General features: G+C 47.2%; 2 protein-coding genes across 2 annotated transcripts; one reads left to right on the top strand and one right to left on the bottom strand.

The window, feature by feature from the left end:
• Positions 1 to 4,542: 4,542 nt before the first annotated feature.
• ALT_7217 (heterokaryon incompatibility protein s) lies at positions 4,543 to 6,372 on the bottom strand (the record flags this gene model as incomplete). The annotated part of the gene is made up of 4 exons (XM_033557243.2): positions 4,543 to 5,585; positions 5,653 to 5,851; positions 5,910 to 5,969; positions 6,088 to 6,372. 4 exons carry the CDS (start codon positions 6,370 to 6,372, stop codon positions 4,543 to 4,545), a joined length of 1,587 nt encoding a protein of 528 aa, XP_033413134.1.
• Positions 6,373 to 7,289: 917 nt separating this feature from the next.
• ALT_7216 (uncharacterized protein) lies at positions 7,290 to 11,724 on the top strand (the record flags this gene model as incomplete). Its single annotated transcript, XM_089600200.1, has 6 exons — positions 7,290 to 7,333; positions 7,378 to 7,654; positions 7,702 to 7,779; positions 7,839 to 8,409; positions 11,203 to 11,504; positions 11,560 to 11,724. 6 exons carry the CDS (start codon positions 7,290 to 7,292, stop codon positions 11,722 to 11,724), a joined length of 1,437 nt encoding a protein of 478 aa, XP_089455662.1.
• Between the last annotated feature and the right edge of the window lie 237 nt (positions 11,725 to 11,961).

Below are 11,961 nucleotides of genomic sequence, written 5' to 3'. Positions count from 1 at the left end.
TGTCAAGTTCATGCAGGGCACTCAAAAAGGCAGGGTCAGCAATCACGTTATTGGTTGGTTGGTAAGCTCTGCTCGGTTCTTTTTGCCCATACCAACGCCCTTAGGCTGCTGGGACTATGTTTATGACATCCCTGCAATGAGCCAATATGTTTTTGAAGTTGCGAAGGGACGAATAGTGTTTTGAAACTAATGTGACGGGCATTGTGCTTCTTGACAGTGCGACGTGAAGAATCTTACATTTTTCAGACATGTCCTCTCTAGTGGAACATTATACTGGTAAATTGTGTCGTCTTTTCAGCTTGCTAGTCTCTCATCTCTTCTGGCAGTTGTGGGCCTCCCGGTGTTGTGTAACTCTACATTTGAAACACGAATAAAAGGGTGTATATCGCGGCTACGGCTTAGCTGCGAGGATTGGCGGATCAGGAGCAGGATTTCCGTCCCAATCAGGCGTCGCTAACATTTATTTATTTATTTCTATTTATTTTATTTTTTTGGGGGTGGTTTTGGGGGAGAGGGGGGAGGGGGTGGGGGGGCAAGTTAGCTCTGCTTTCAGCAATGCCGCTCCAGTTCTAGCCGTACATATTTCACCGATTTTGGAGTCCACATCCTTTTCAATCAAAGCCCAAAGAACACAAGAGAATGCCCCTATGGGTGCGCAAGCAGGCTGGCCAATGCCGTACGCAGAGGACAAACGTGTAATGAAGTCAGAAACGTTACCATATCAACGTCATTAGGTTCTTCCTTAGAAGCAGGCGAGCGGTACAACTCTGGGGACTTTGTTTTGTTTTCTGCAATGGTCTTTACTTACATTAGAGGGACCACAGGTACCATACCAGCACTTTGAGTTCTATTACCTGGATGAGCAGTGTCTTTTCCGTAAATTTCGAGTCCATACCACTCCGAAGAATTGCTATATGCATAAAGCCTGAAACATAATAAGAAATTCAAAATCGAAGGCGTTAAATATCTACTTGGGCCGGATACTTGAGAATTGGATATTTTAATACCAAATATATATCATGTGTTCATAGGCTAAAGCTCCTTATCTAGGCGACTAATTGTTCTGCTGTTATCCATCATAAACTGCAACTCAAATCAATCAACTTCTTGTAAGTCTTAGCTTTCCCGCACCGATGAAGGTCCTCTGGAAGCTATGATAAGTGGGGGTTTCCAAAGGAAGAGTCCTGGTCCCAGTCGTCTTTGGTTGTGAGGTGATTTAGTTAACTGTGGGCTCAGCGGCTGAGCCATTGTCGCAACTGTAACGTGCTGTGCTTGAGCCTCCTGCAGATGCTCTGTTTGTTTGATCTGAGGTGGAGCAGAGGGAAAGTTCTGATTTGGGAACAATTTATGTTCCGCCTGCCAGCTAAGAAGAGTGGAATAGGACTCTCTGGCGTCTGGATGATTGTGCCCCAATACTTTGTTGCGCAGTATACAACATTCTTGAATTAAGGCTAAGGCGTCTGTACGCCTTCCTTGAAATCTCCAGGTGTAGGCAAGGTTGGCCATGCTGGTCAGAATATTCAGGATGCTCCGCACCCAGAATGCTCTTCCTTATCTCCATCATACACACTTACAGCTCTTCTGCCTTGTTCCATTACCCTTAATCTATATATGTTGATGCTAGGTTCACTATGCTTATCAGAGTGCCAGGGTGCTCTGCACCTAGCACCCTCTTCCTTATCTCTATCTCCTACAACTCTAGGTCTTCTGCCTCTTTCCATCACCCTTGATTCCTCTATATCGACGCCAGGTTGCCCATACTAAGCAGAATAGCAGGGTGCTCTGCACCTTGCACCCTCTTCCTTACCTCCATCACCCATACTTCCAGCTCTTTTACCTCTTTCTATTGCCCTTAATTGCTGTATGTTGACGCTAGGTTGCCTATACTAACTAGAGTGCCAGGGTGCTCTGCACCTAGTACCCTCTTCCTTATCTTTATCTCCTGCAGAAACACCTCTTGCGCTTCCTTCCATCGACCCTGACGGTGGTAAATTACCTCCACCATTCCTACGCTCTCTAGTGTATCTTCATGTTCTGGACCTAGATATTTCGTCTGGGCTTCCATTGCTTTAAGCAACAGTCTCTCCCCCTCAGCCCTACTACCTTTTTGCCAGTCATACCATGCGGCCTTGAATAATACTGCAGCCCACTCAAAAATTATTGAGTCGCGTTCATGGGGACGCTGGCTGGCCGCCGACTTTATACGTGGGTAAAGCACTTGACACTGCGCCTAATTCTTGTACTCTCCTATAGGGAATTTCGCATTAGGTTCTGGATATACTGCTGTATCTACTTCTCCAGCTCGCCATGCACTTCTAACCAGCTTCGCATCGCAAGCTACACCAGGCCGTGTATGTTAAACGTCCTTTAGTCCGCATTAATAGAGATTAAGGAGCATCTGCGCAGCATAAGAATGTGGTCTTTAAATTCTTCAGTTACACTAGACTGTGATTGACTGTCGTCGTCATCATCATTGTCTTCATCGTCATCATTGCTATTACTCAGCTCCACGTGTCGCTGTTCACTTCAACTTTGAAGAAGCGCCTCAGGAATCCCTTGCCGGTCGACGAAACTCATAAGCAACAACAAATCAGCCGCCGATCGTCGCCTTTCGCGTATGCTGTTAAACAAGATCTGCCAGGTCCTAGATTTCTAGGACCTGAACCCGGTGGGCTAGGTTTGAAAGATAGGAGAACCCAGCCCAACCCGCAAAAATAACAACCCTAAGCTAGTATAACTAGAAGCTCTAATATTATTACTATATTAAGTATTAGCAGAGAGTCCTTAAATACTATTATAGATATTACCTATATACTAAGACTAGGAGAAGTATTCTTATACTAATTACTAAGGCTATTTATAGGTTAGAACCTACTTTTATAGTCTACCTCTAAGTTAGTCTCTCTTATAACAGGGCTGTTTCCTTAGGTTAAGATATTCTTAAGCTTAATATTAAATATATTACAAGGGGTAGGGCATTAGAAGTAGCCCTTAATTATAGAACTTATAATAGCTATTACTGCAGTAGGAGGCTTTGGGGGAAGAGGATATAAAAGGGGATCTAGAAATAGAAGGGACTAGGGAGCAGAGAGTATATAGTATAACCCCTAGCTAGAAGATGACAAAGTATACACAGGAGGTTTAGGAGGAGGGGGATAATAGTAGAAATTAATATTATTAAGGCTAATTATGACTTCATAAGATCTTTAGAGAGGATAGACTTTTGTTTTTAACAGGTCAGGGTCGTAGGAAGCTAATGCTAGAAAAAGGTAGGCAAGGGTGGTTCACTTAAATATAAAATAATAAGAGGGGGTAGTTATTTATAAGTAAAAGAACAAAATCCTTACAGCTCTGAGAATCACAACTAGATTAGTACTAGGCAACACTGGGAGACTAGACTAACTTATCATCTCTTACAAAAGTCTAAACACCCCAAGGTCGCTTCCCACAGATCGGCTGAAATCAGCCCACTGCTTCACTATTTCCAGATGAAGGGGCCTTTGAATGGAAGAAAATCTAAAGTTATACAATGCAGAACTTACAGTTAGTGGAGTAATTATAATTCTGTGGCAGGTGTCCCTTGCTGGTCAAAGTCTGAATGCAACCATACTAATCCAGTCTGCCAATTGTTGAAAGCGCTGTGTTGTGGAGTGATAATGACGCCATAAATGGGCCTGTAATGCCATCCTCTAAAGATGAGGCATTTCTGCTATTGGCGTACAGGTTGTCCTACCCAGGATGGAAGATGTGAACTGGAGCCACTGTTTAGCTGAAGTGCCCCAGTGTGAAAAAGGCAACTATTGTTAAGGAGGCCCAGCTGCCCCATTAGAATCTGTGTGAGGGCTATGCATTGTGAATAGCAGGCTGACCAGCAGTGATTATGATGTGACTCCTAGTGGGATTAGTCCACGCGTGACTTGCTACCTCAAGCTGGTGGAATGAACTAGCTGCCTGAGCCAGTCGGGGTCGCTGAAGAGGGGGGGGAGAAGAGAAGGGGCTGAGTACTTATTTCTGGATGTAACAGGGATCAGGGGGGGCCGTGGGCCGTGCAACCTATATACAAAATAAAAGTTGTAAGGGTAGTAGTAGACAAAGGAGGGAGGGACTATGAAGCGACACACTGGCGCTCTTATATAGTTAGTTGAGAGGGAGTGACTTAAGGTAGTGCAAGGCGGCGGTTCCGCTTTGGGGATTAGTACCATAGGCTAAGCCTGATACAGTAGGCACTAAACTGTATCAGGGTCTGGCGAGACAGGCGCTAAACTAGAAGAGGGCGGTTGCCGAAAACAACGCCCCTTTGGTAAATACGAATTGTCCTAACCCTATTAGTCTACACTAGGTAGTAAGTAGTAATAAAAGAAATTAGGAGATATACCTCTCAAGTACTCTAGAGGCTACGGAGCTCTCAGAGGAATAGGGATCTTGCGCGATGAAGCGGTCTTCTTAGCCAGATTCATCTATTATTTTCTGCCTTCGCTTGGTGGTGGATATCCTATTGTGCCTCGACCTGTCTGTTTTGTTCAGACTGCATCCCCCTGTTTACTAGGAACCGCCGAAGCGAACCCCACTAATCTTGCCGGAATTGTTCCCTATCTGAAAGCCCGAGTTAGGTCCCGAAAACACCACACTGTTGGTATAGGTGGTGGTGGATTGAATGACTTTGACAACCGTGTCACTCAGCAGCTTGTCCTGGCCAGCAGCGACCTCCTTCAGTAGCGAAAGAGCGCCCTCGTTCGCGTTCAGCCCGGCCACCTCTTCTTCACACAGCTTGCGCTGTTCTTCCTGTATTCCCGGGAAAAGATCGACCAAACCGTCCACCAATTCGCTGATGTCCTCGATGAGCCGGGCGAAATTCTTCTCCTCGTATAGAATAGTCACTTGGTCCTGCTCCAACTCGGACTTTCCCTGTCGCTTCTTAGCGAGATCTTCCATCTTCTGGTGCAGTGAGGCTGAGACGCCGTCGAGCTCTTCAGCGGGGTCCAGCACTTTCAGAGTGGGATTGCGTCGTCGCAATCGCTTCGATGCCGCCTCAGCTTCCGCAAAGAGCTCCAGAATCTGTGCCAGAAGATCCTGGACCTGCTCTTGATCTTCAGAAGCGAGATTCGTCATCCGGAGATGTTTCACATCGCCGTCGTCCACATTCGCCAGTCCAACCGACTGACCCCACCGAGTCAGCCGGAGCCTTACGACGTCCAGTTTCAGCAGGCTAGTTTGGAAGCTCTGCCTGAAATTAGACCCCATTTGGATATACTCGAAACTTTTCACCGCGTCGTTGAAAAGTCGAGATTGCTCGTCCAGCATCTTGAGCATGGCGTCCTGTTTCAGTTCCAGCGCCTGGGTTTGTTCGATGATCGTCCCCGTGTCGGATTTGATGGCCTCCATTCGTCCATCAATTATAGTGACCTGCGCTACGAGGAACTCGACGTTTCCGTTCATACTTTGGACGATGTCGTCTAGGATCTCGACGGTTCGTAGCGTGGCTAGGCCAACGGCTTGCGTCAGCTCGTTCACGGCTTCCTCCATTTCCTCAATGGCACCAGAAAGAGCCCCATCCGATCCATCGATCAAACTGGAAAACCACTTTTCTATATGAGAGAATCTTATCAACACCGCTGTAAGCGCAGCCAAAGCGATTAAGGAAAAGTTGCTCACTGAATCTTTTTTTCTCGGCATATTCCTGCGCCACGGAACAGATGGTCAGCATGCCTGAGAAGACCCGCGCAATGCATCGCTGGAACGGCGCTTGCTGGGGAGTTTTATCCTCGATCATGGAGAGCCGGTCGAAGAAGCGATGCGTGAAGTCGAAAAACCCCATGATCTTGTCGTAGTCGGCGGATACCGAGGCAAAAGACTTAGGGCGTTATCAGAAAATTAAAATCGTTATTTTGTTATCAACAGGAGTCTCTTACCTGCATGACCTGTCCAAAAGCCGTGAAAATCAAGCTAGCTGGCATTGCAGGGGGAAAAGCCTGTTAAGCATCATCAGCATCAGCACGAATATCATCAGCATCAATGTCATCAACATTAATATCAACAGCATCAGCATCAACAGCATACACACTATAAATTCCATGTGAGAGAACATACCGATGCAGCATTCCCAATCACCTCGACCGTATTAACAACCTTCTGAATCAGCCATAAATTATTCTTCAATGCAGTCCGCACATTGTCTGTTTTCGATCGATCATGCCGGAAATCCTTAAACTCGTTCAACAAGCCTTCCGTGCCCTTCATTATTTGGTCGATGTTGCTGAACTGGGCCAGGTGGAGTGACTTCTTGGTCCTTTTCTCATAGTCCTCGACTGCTCGTTGCCAGAGTTGAGCGATGTCGGACGCCTGTGCCGCGTCGACTTGCCTCTTGGTAGCCATGTTGGAGCAAGCGTGAAAGACGAATGCTGGAGCGAGATTGAATGTGTGAGGGAGTTACGCGAATGATGGTGTTTGGACTTGGACAGAGGAAAGCCAATATTTAATGAGCCAGCACAGTCCAGCACCTCATCTGCTTTACAGGGGAGCAGAGCTGGGCTGAGAGACTCGGAGGTCAAGTCCACAACTAAACCGGCCAGACCAATCGAGAGTCCAACAGCTGTAACGCTTGGTCCCAGGTTCTCAGCCGCATTTACCCCACCAACAGCACTTGGTCTCAGAACAGTGGAAAATACCGCGCCACGCCTTCCCCAGTTCGGAGAACAATAGCATTTTATACACAAATGTATTATCCCAACACTGAGGGCGGGTTAATTATTTTAGGGAGCGCTAGTCAGTGGTCACTGCTCGGACCGATACAGCACCCCCGCCCCAGGCTGTGCGACTGGCGTGCCCTCCAGCGGAAACTTCCCCCATTTACACGAGACGGGATATTAACGACCTTATTTAGCCCAATAGCATGTCTGCCCTTCTTGCCTCTTCGAACGTTCTGCATGAGCTTGACGCACAGGGAGTCCGGGAGAGCCGAGGCCTCAGCCTGCGCATCCATAATCGCTCAGCGCCGGTGTATGACCAGGTGTGGTGCTTCAGCCGCTCTGTGTAATTTTTGTAATGAGGAAATACAGGCTAGGCCTGCACCTAGACTTATAAACAAGTAGGAAGCAGATCTCAAGGTGAATCTTTCGTCTGGTTGTAAATTTTCCACGCTTCTACCTTGCTCATATGTCGTCCCCCCTTTGCCAGTCACCTCTTCTACGTTGTATAGTCAATAACCCTTAAGAGTCGCAAAGAATCATCAATTACTTGCTTGCTTGCTACATATCTAGCTAGCTTTCCTTCCAACTCTATCCATCTTCAAAATGTCTATCAGAGCGGTTAGGGAACCGGCCAATGCCAAAGTTGAGTAAGATCGACCCGAGCTCTTTCTCCCCCAATCTCTTTCTCTAGCCCAGCCCATCCCATCCTAAATCAGCGTACTTACCCAAAACCACCCGATAGTATTGTGTTTGTCCACGGCTTGCATGGCGACCAAGCACCGTGGACATCCGAGGCGGATGTCTTCTGGCCTGAAAAGCTCCTACCAGGGAAAGTCTCCGACGCGTGTATCCTGTCATTCGAGTATGAAGCGGCTATCGGTCCTTTTTTTGGCGAGGACGACGAGATCACGGACATTTCCAACGACCTGATCAACGAGCTGATGGACCATCGAACTGAGAAAGAGAAGGTTTTGTTCCCAGCTCTGCTCTACTCTTCCAGTGCCTCTTGATCCAGCTGGTTGACGAAGCAAAACAGGAAGAAAGACCGATTATTTTCGTTGCACATTGTCTCGGTGGCGTTGTTTTAGAGAATGTATGTTACCCTCGCTGTCCATGGGAAATCCCATTAACGTAGGACATTCTCATGTCTAGGCCCTAGTCCGAGCCGCCGAACATCCCAGGAAAAGAGAGCTCATTGGTCATATTCACGGTATATTACTACTAGGAACCCCTCATTTCCAGCCGGCGTCGCTAGCAGCAGCCACAACGTATCTCCAAGTTGCTCAGGCGGAGGTCCCCAGCGAGTCGGACCTGAAAGACCGGTTAAAACGCCTTAGTGGCATTCCCCAGCGGTTTGCCGAGCTCAAGCAAGCAGGGGCTGAGTTCGAGGTGGAAGGTTTCTATGCCGGAGCCGGCACCAAGCTGGGCGGTACCGGCAAGGACGTGAAGATCGTTGATGAGGCGTTGGCCCGAGGCCCCGATGCTCCTCCTCCTGAGCGCCTGGCGCGCAATCAGCTACGGCTGAGCCAGTACGACGGCGAGGATGACAAGGATTTCAAGAAGGTGGTTCGGGTTCTTACCCAGTGGGCGTCCAAGATTGTTCTTCCGGAGGAGAATAAGGGGGCCGCCAATGTGTCGAATGCGACGTTTTCGGGTTCTCATAATTCTGGTTTGCAGCTGGGGCAAAATGTAGGAACTCTGAAGGGGTTCAGTTTCGGAAGAGGTTAGATAGTTAGGTAGTTGATCAATTCATACTTGCAGCGTATATCGGATGGGGAAGGTAGGTAATGATATAAGTTGACGGTTGTTGGTCCATATTGTGTTGTATTGCTCCATAGGTTAAACGCCATGCTCTGTTGAATGCTGTAACCATTGTAGTTAACAAGTTTTTCTATTCTTCTAGTAAAGTGAAAAGACGCGTTGTCCATGATGTGTGATGCTTTCAATGATTAGTGGGCTGGATCTGTGAGGTTGCATTCAGACTTTGACCTGCAGGGGACGCCTCTGCTGCGGAAGTTGCAATGACTCCACTGACTGTGTATTCCACATTGGGTGACTTTTGTTTCCCTGTCCATTCGGAGGCCCCATCATCTGGAAGTGGTGAAGTGGTGAAGTGGTGGGCTGATTTCAGCCCGTGCTTAGGAATAGGAAGTGACTTTGATGTTTGGACTTTTGTAAGAGAGGATAAGCTAGCCCAGTCTTCCATTACTACTGTGCTGATCTATATTATACATACTCAGTTACTGCCAGGATTCTATTCTTTTACTATAAATAATTACCCCTTCTTATTATTTTGTATTCAAGTAAACTGCCCTTAGCTACTTTATTCCAGCATCAGCTTCCCACTACCCTAACTATTTAAAAAAGAAAAAAATATCCTCTCTGAAGATATTAAGAAGTTATAATTACTCTTAATAATATTAATTTCTACCATGTCTAATCCTCTTTTCTAGGAATAGGTTCTGCGACCTGCCACTTGTAAAGTATGAGCTATTCTCTAGATAGATACTCATTGGCTATCAGTCTACTCCGGTGAGGACCGTGAGGTTTTTTCCCCTAACCTTGGTTTTCCCTCACTATCATGCAAATGTGGGAGCAATGTTCAATGCATTAGATTTCTATCTTTTAAATCTGATTATTGAGCAATTTGCTTTTCTTATAGAGCTGCCTGGATCAGCATCCTGATTATATTTTGCAGAGCTGATGCTCCATAATATATAACTTTATACTAGTGTAATCTGTCCGGATCCTGTAGTATTAAAAGAACGGAAGCTTGCCTGGCTGTCACTCAAAGGAGACAAATGACCAGGAAGCTTTTAGAATTATTGGCCATGGAACACAGGCCAGGAAGCCTAACCCGGGTGGTGCGTTCTATTGAATACCGAGAGATTCTTTAGTTTCCAGCAGAATCTGGCTGGGCTATGCATTACTTCATTCAGCACCCAGCATGTGTGACTAACTCTATAAATCACCTATCATCCTATTCCTCTGACAGCAAAGATTCGGCAGTCTGCAATCCAGTAGTAATATTGCTCACAGCCGTGACACCATCGCCGCAGTCAGTAGAAGGATCCAGTTTTCCTCCTCACTGGAGTGTGCAGCAAGCGATGGATTCTAAAAACATAACTTTGCAACACAGGAACTAATCAAGCCGCCGCACTAGATTTGGCGCGTATGAGTTTCAAAGGGATGCATAGACATGAACTGTTGATATGAGCTGATTTTGTTGGAGGTTCCATCGCCTGCCCATCCACACGTAGAATTACGAAGATTCGATGGTAGAATCCCCAGGTTGATGGATGCTCCTAGAGCCCCTGTGACCTTTCGATGCATTTTCTGACAAAGCGAGTCCCGCAAAAATAGAAATAACGTGGTGCTAACCAGAATATGCACTATTATTCCTGCCATACTAGAAGCGGACATCGAGACACTTTTTTCACTTAGTGGTTCGATGACTGCCGCATGATTATACACTGCCAGTGGCCCAGTTCAGCAGCCAGCACGTAGGAGCGTTTCCTGCATTGAAGATATAGACATGACAGGAATCCAGTCGGGCTGGCCGACGCGGAAAAAGCAAGGTATATCATGCAGAGGGGACACTGCTAAGGGAACATCTTCGGGAGAGAAAAAATGCTATGGAGTCCCTGAACGTGGGTCAACTAAAAAGTCCAGAAGCACACAGCTGATGATATCGAGTTTGCCCCGTCAAGCCAATATCCCTATTACTCGAAGCGGCTCACAGAAAAAGATAGGTAGAGAAACATATAATTTATGCGGACATCTGCGGCCCTAGCACTTGGTCCCTGGGTCCTCGCATCCAGGAAAACACACTTGGGTCCATTTTACAACTCCAAACCGCGGAGCCCCAGAGTCAATCATGGCTGAACCATTGCGCAGAAAATTATCGTTTTGTATCTGCCACCTCTGCTCGCGCAGCGTGGGGCATTTCTTCTCCTTGATGAACCTATAGAACTTGCACTAGATCCCCTGAAAACCGCGCCGTTGACGGTTGGGGAACTGGCGGTTGAAGTTCTCGCGGACCTCCTTCCACTCCTGGCAAAGGTCGACACGGCAGTACCAGAGGAAGTACATCTCTTCTTTATTGTACTTCGGCCGGGGAGGTTGCTTGCTGGAGCGGCTGGAAGCGGAGTCATGCCTCTTCTGATAATAAGTGTTTGATGGCAACTCGCCCAATATAGACTGATAGGATAAGGGAGTTTGTTCTTGAGAAGACCCTGAGGTGCCTGAAAGAGGGTACTCCTCCCTATTATGAGCATAGTAGTAGCGGCTAGACCTGGAAGAATAATGTAGCGAGTATTGCTGGCTCGAGGATCAATGGCGTATTGGTCCTTTATTGCCTTGTTCACAGCTGACGGATTCAACAAAGCATCGATGGCCATTCGGCTCGCGTAAGATGAGGGCATGTAGCTAGTTCACGTATCCATCGGTTTCGTGACGGACTTTTGCAAATGGCGTGACTCGTAAGTGAGGGACACAGTGAAGTCTAACCCCGTAGGAAGTCTGCGACTCAACCCCCCTGCTCCAAACATCTTTCCCACATATGGAATCACGAAGCCTGGCATGGAGTTGTATGGCAAGTTTGCGCCAGCGGGGACCGAGGTTTCAGGCAATCAGTGGATCATGCAGCGGGACAAGCAGATGTATGGGGAGGATGCGGAAGAGTCTAAGCTGGAGCGTTGGTTGGGTGCTGAAAAGGCTAAGTTGTATAATAAGTATAGCTTCACATTTGACTACGGGGCGCGAGTGTGTCTGGGAAAGGATATTGCCATGATGGAGCTGTACAAAGGGCCCTTACAGGTTGGTCTTCCGTAATTCTCGTTGTGTGTTCTGAACCGATTCTCATGTCTCTCAGTTCTTTCGGCGATTCAATGTCCAGACTGTGAGCGACAAACCGCAGACTCGATTCGTGATCCAAGAGGTGTTGGTTTCTATCGCGATCTATGGCTGGCAATTGATCGTCGCCTTCCAGAAAAAGGCGTTAAGTGACACTACCACTGATCAGCAAAAACTCGGTTGAACTCTCCCCTGCGAATATGTACATGCCCTCTATGTAAAGCACCTGCACTTACCTTGTATATCATTGGTTCAAATATCAAAGAATGAACTCGCAGCTTTCACGATGCTAATGCGCATGGATATATATCCAGTTTGTACTTCAGCTTCGCACTGCTACGGAGAATTGGGCTCAGTGGCAGCATTTTCCTTGCGCTGTTGACTGATCCAGTAATCGCCATGCGCGATCACGATGATCCGC

The sequence above is a fragment of the Aspergillus lentulus genome (assembly GCF_001445615.1).
Source record: "Aspergillus lentulus DNA, contig: Alt12, strain: IFM 54703, whole genome shotgun sequence".
In the NCBI taxonomy this organism is placed as follows: domain Eukaryota; kingdom Fungi; phylum Ascomycota; class Eurotiomycetes; order Eurotiales; family Aspergillaceae; genus Aspergillus; species Aspergillus lentulus.
The sequence above is the reverse complement of the archived record's forward strand: the minus strand, read 5'-3'. Positions and strand labels throughout refer to the sequence as shown.